The 3,420-nt window shown below is 40.3% G+C and overlaps 1 protein-coding gene across 1 annotated transcript; it reads left to right on the top strand.

The window, feature by feature from the left end:
* The first annotated feature begins 1,991 nt into the window (after positions 1 to 1,991).
* Positions 1,992 to 2,942, top strand: LOC100764011 (olfactory receptor 10C1). Its single transcript, XM_027400006.1, has one exon. The coding sequence runs from the start codon at positions 1,992 to 1,994 to the stop codon at positions 2,940 to 2,942; it is 951 nt and encodes a 316-aa protein (XP_027255807.1).
* The last annotated feature ends 478 nt before the right edge of the window (positions 2,943 to 3,420 follow it).

The following is a 3,420-nucleotide window of genomic DNA, read 5'->3' as shown; positions in this document are numbered from 1 at the left end:
AATGAGGACAATCGAATTGGAAGCCCATCTCCAAAACTCAATAGCCATGACACTATCATAGCAGAGATCTTTAAAACTATTGACAGGAACCAGACATTTCATTATTCTTGCTATTTTCAATTCAAAGTTAAATGAGTATTGAATTTTGCTACATACTAGAATTTTATTTTTAATTTTTAAAGAATCACATTAATGCATCCACAACATGATCTTGGTCATTGGTGTTATTTTTATTCCTAGTTTGTTTTAGATTTTCTATTGCTGTGATGAAATACCATGACCAAAACAACTTGGGGAAAGAGTTTATTTGGCTTACTCTTCCACATGTTCATCACGGAGAGAAGTCAGGACAGGAACTCAAACAGGGCAGGGACCTGGAGGCAGGAGCTGATGCAGAGGCCATGCAGGACACTACTTACTAGCATGGTCACTCATGGCTTGCTCAACCTGCTTTTTTTTTGCAAATAATTACTTTATTTGATTCTTTTGATACTCCTATGAGTTAGTTACTATTAACACCACATTTCTGTTGTTTAGTTTTTGTATGTAGCTTTCTTCTTCTTTTGTTTTTCTTTTAATTGAAAATTCATGTAATATATTCTCATCATTATTTCCCCTCCCCCATCTCTTCCCAGCACCTCGGCACCTCCCCACCCAGACAACTCTAGGCCTCTCTCTTTAGAAAAACAAACAGGCAAATAGAAATGAAAACAAACCAGAATGAAAAATCAAACAAATAAACATAAACAACACAACACGCACACGCTCTCGAGCACACACACACACACACACACACACACACACACACACACACACACACACACCAAAACCTGTAAAAACACAAAATTGAAAACTATAATATACAAGCCAAATAACCAGTTAGGTAAAAAATGCCAAAACAAAGCAATATGAAATGAAACAAATTCTACAAAAATTGTGTTGGCTATGTACTACCAGGGCTAGCGCTTACCTTATGTGTGTCAACCTGCTTTTTTATAGACCCCAGTACCACCGGCCCATGGATGGACCCACCCACAATGGGTTGGCTCTTTCCATATCAATCACTAATTTAGGGTGCCCTAAAGGCTTGCCTACAACCAGATCAGGCATTTTCTCAACCAAGGCTCCTTCCTCTCCAATGACTATAGCTTGTGTCAAGTTGACAGAAAATGATCAGGCTCAATTCTTACTAAGTAAATGGTTTAAAGACAGCAAGTGGTGACAGGAATGAGGAAATAAAAAGGATTTTGAATAGATCTTTGCCTACTACCATTGACAATTGACTAAAGGGAACCTAAAGGGTCAGCTGATTGTCAGTCTACCTTTTTTGCTGCTGTTGTTAATACAGTATCACTCTGTAATCCAGGCTGTCATTGAACTCCCAGTGACTTTTTGCCTCAGCCTCCCAGTGCTTGGGAGCAAAGGATATTCCACCTTTCCCAGCTAATATTTTGCCATTTACTACTTGACAAGTAAGAATATGTTGGGAATACAGTAGTGTGAATAGATAAAGTATTTAATTTGAAAATATGTGAGAATGAGTGGTAGTTACTGAATTTTTATAAATTTTCTGCTACCAAATTTCTAATTTAACTGAGGCTCTAAAATTAATAAAATGTGGTACTGGATAAATGGTTCAGTGAATACTGCATTTGCTGTACATTGGATCCCCAGTGCCCATGAAGGAGTGAACAATCCAGAATATATATGTAATTCCAACACTAAGGGTATAAGAGGCAAAATCAGGCAAATCCCCGACTCAGTCTAGCCAAAACAAGTAGCTCCAGGTTAACTCACAAACTTTGCTTCAAAAAAATATGGTGGAGACTGATCAAGAAAAGTATTTGAAATTGGCACCTGAAATATATAAGTGCATGTATGTACATACATTACACACACACATATGTGACAGACAGACAGGGAGACAGTCTGAATAATTTCCCTCATCTGCAAGAATTCTTCTGGTGATTTGCTGCTCTCTATTCCAGGAGATGAATGTCAATTGCTCTCTGTGGCAGGAGAACAGCTTGTCTGTCAAACGCTTTGCATTTGCCAAGTTCTCTGAGGTCCCTGGAGAATGCTTCCTCCTGTTCACCCTCATCCTCTTCATGTTCCTGGCATCACTGACAGGAAACACACTCATAGCCCTTGCCATTTGCACCAGTCCAGCCCTACACACCCCCATGTACTTTTTCCTGGCCAACTTGTCTCTCCTGGAGATTGGCTACACTTGCTCTGTCATACCCAAGATGCTGCAGAGCCTTGTGACTGAGGCACGAGGGATCTCGAGAGAGGGTTGTGCCACACAGATGTTTTTCTTCATATTCTTTGGAATAACTGAGTGCTGCCTCTTGGCAGCCATGGCCTTTGACCGCTACATGGCCATATGCTCCCCACTCCACTATGCAACACGAATGAGTCGTGGGGTATGTGCCCATTTGGCAATGGTTTCATGGGGAATGGGATGCATAGTAGGGTTGGGACAGACCAATTTTATTTTTTCTTTGGACTTCTGTGGACCCTGTGAGATAGACCACTTCTTTTGCGACCTTCCACCACTCCTGGCACTTGCTTGTGGAGATACATCCCATAACGAGGCTGCAATCTTTGTGGCAGCAGTCCTCTGCATATTCAGCCCATTTTTACTGATCATTTCTTCCTATGTCAGAATTCTGGTAGCTGTGCTGGTGATGCCTTCACCTGAGGGACGCCATAAAGCTCTCTCTACCTGTTCTTCCCACCTACTTGTAGTCACACTTTTCTATGGCTCAACATCTGCCACTTACTTGAGGCCAAAGGCTAGCCACTCACCAGGAATGGATAAACTCTTGGCCCTCTTCTATACAGCAGTGACATCCATGCTGAACCCCATCATCTATAGTTTACGGAACAAGGAAGTCAAAACAGCACTGAGGAAAACTCTGGGCCTGAGAAAATCCTGACAATGAATAGGTAACTGCGGTAACCACAAATCATGAAGAGTTGCTCTTTGAGAAGGGTGCATAGCTGCCTAAGTACCAAACAAAAACTGGTGTGCTCTTTCTGGCTGTCTTAGAAGAACCTTTCTAACCATCATTTTGTTTTAGAGTACTCTCTTACTCAGCACTATTTTAATTGAAAATAATGGAAGAATTTTAGTAGGTTAGTCCAATATTTAAGTATTTTGGTCTAGACAGAGTTTAAATAACCTGTGACGTCTTGAAAATTCTCTATGTAATTCTCAGCCACTGCTCAGCCCCTATTACACATGTGATTTCTGCCTGTACACAAGTCCTCACAACATGGCACTTCATTCCTTAATAATTCTAAGAATCCGGGTATTTTCTCTCAAAAAAAGTTTTAAATTCTTCAGAGGCAATTATAGGCACATAATCTAGAATTAAATAGTTCTTTTATGAATTTTGTTAACAAAACAAGCAA

This window comes from Cricetulus griseus, chromosome 2 (assembly GCF_003668045.3).
Source record: "Cricetulus griseus strain 17A/GY chromosome 2, alternate assembly CriGri-PICRH-1.0, whole genome shotgun sequence".
In the NCBI taxonomy this organism is placed as follows: domain Eukaryota; kingdom Metazoa; phylum Chordata; class Mammalia; order Rodentia; family Cricetidae; genus Cricetulus; species Cricetulus griseus.
This window is presented reverse-complemented; position numbering and strand designations above follow the sequence as displayed.

What these genes read in the sequence shown, in the direction of transcription:
- LOC100764011 (XM_027400006.1), top strand. Translation starts at nt 1,992, where the DNA reads ATGAATGTCAATTGCTCTCTGTGGCAGGAGAACAGCTTGTCTGTCAAA.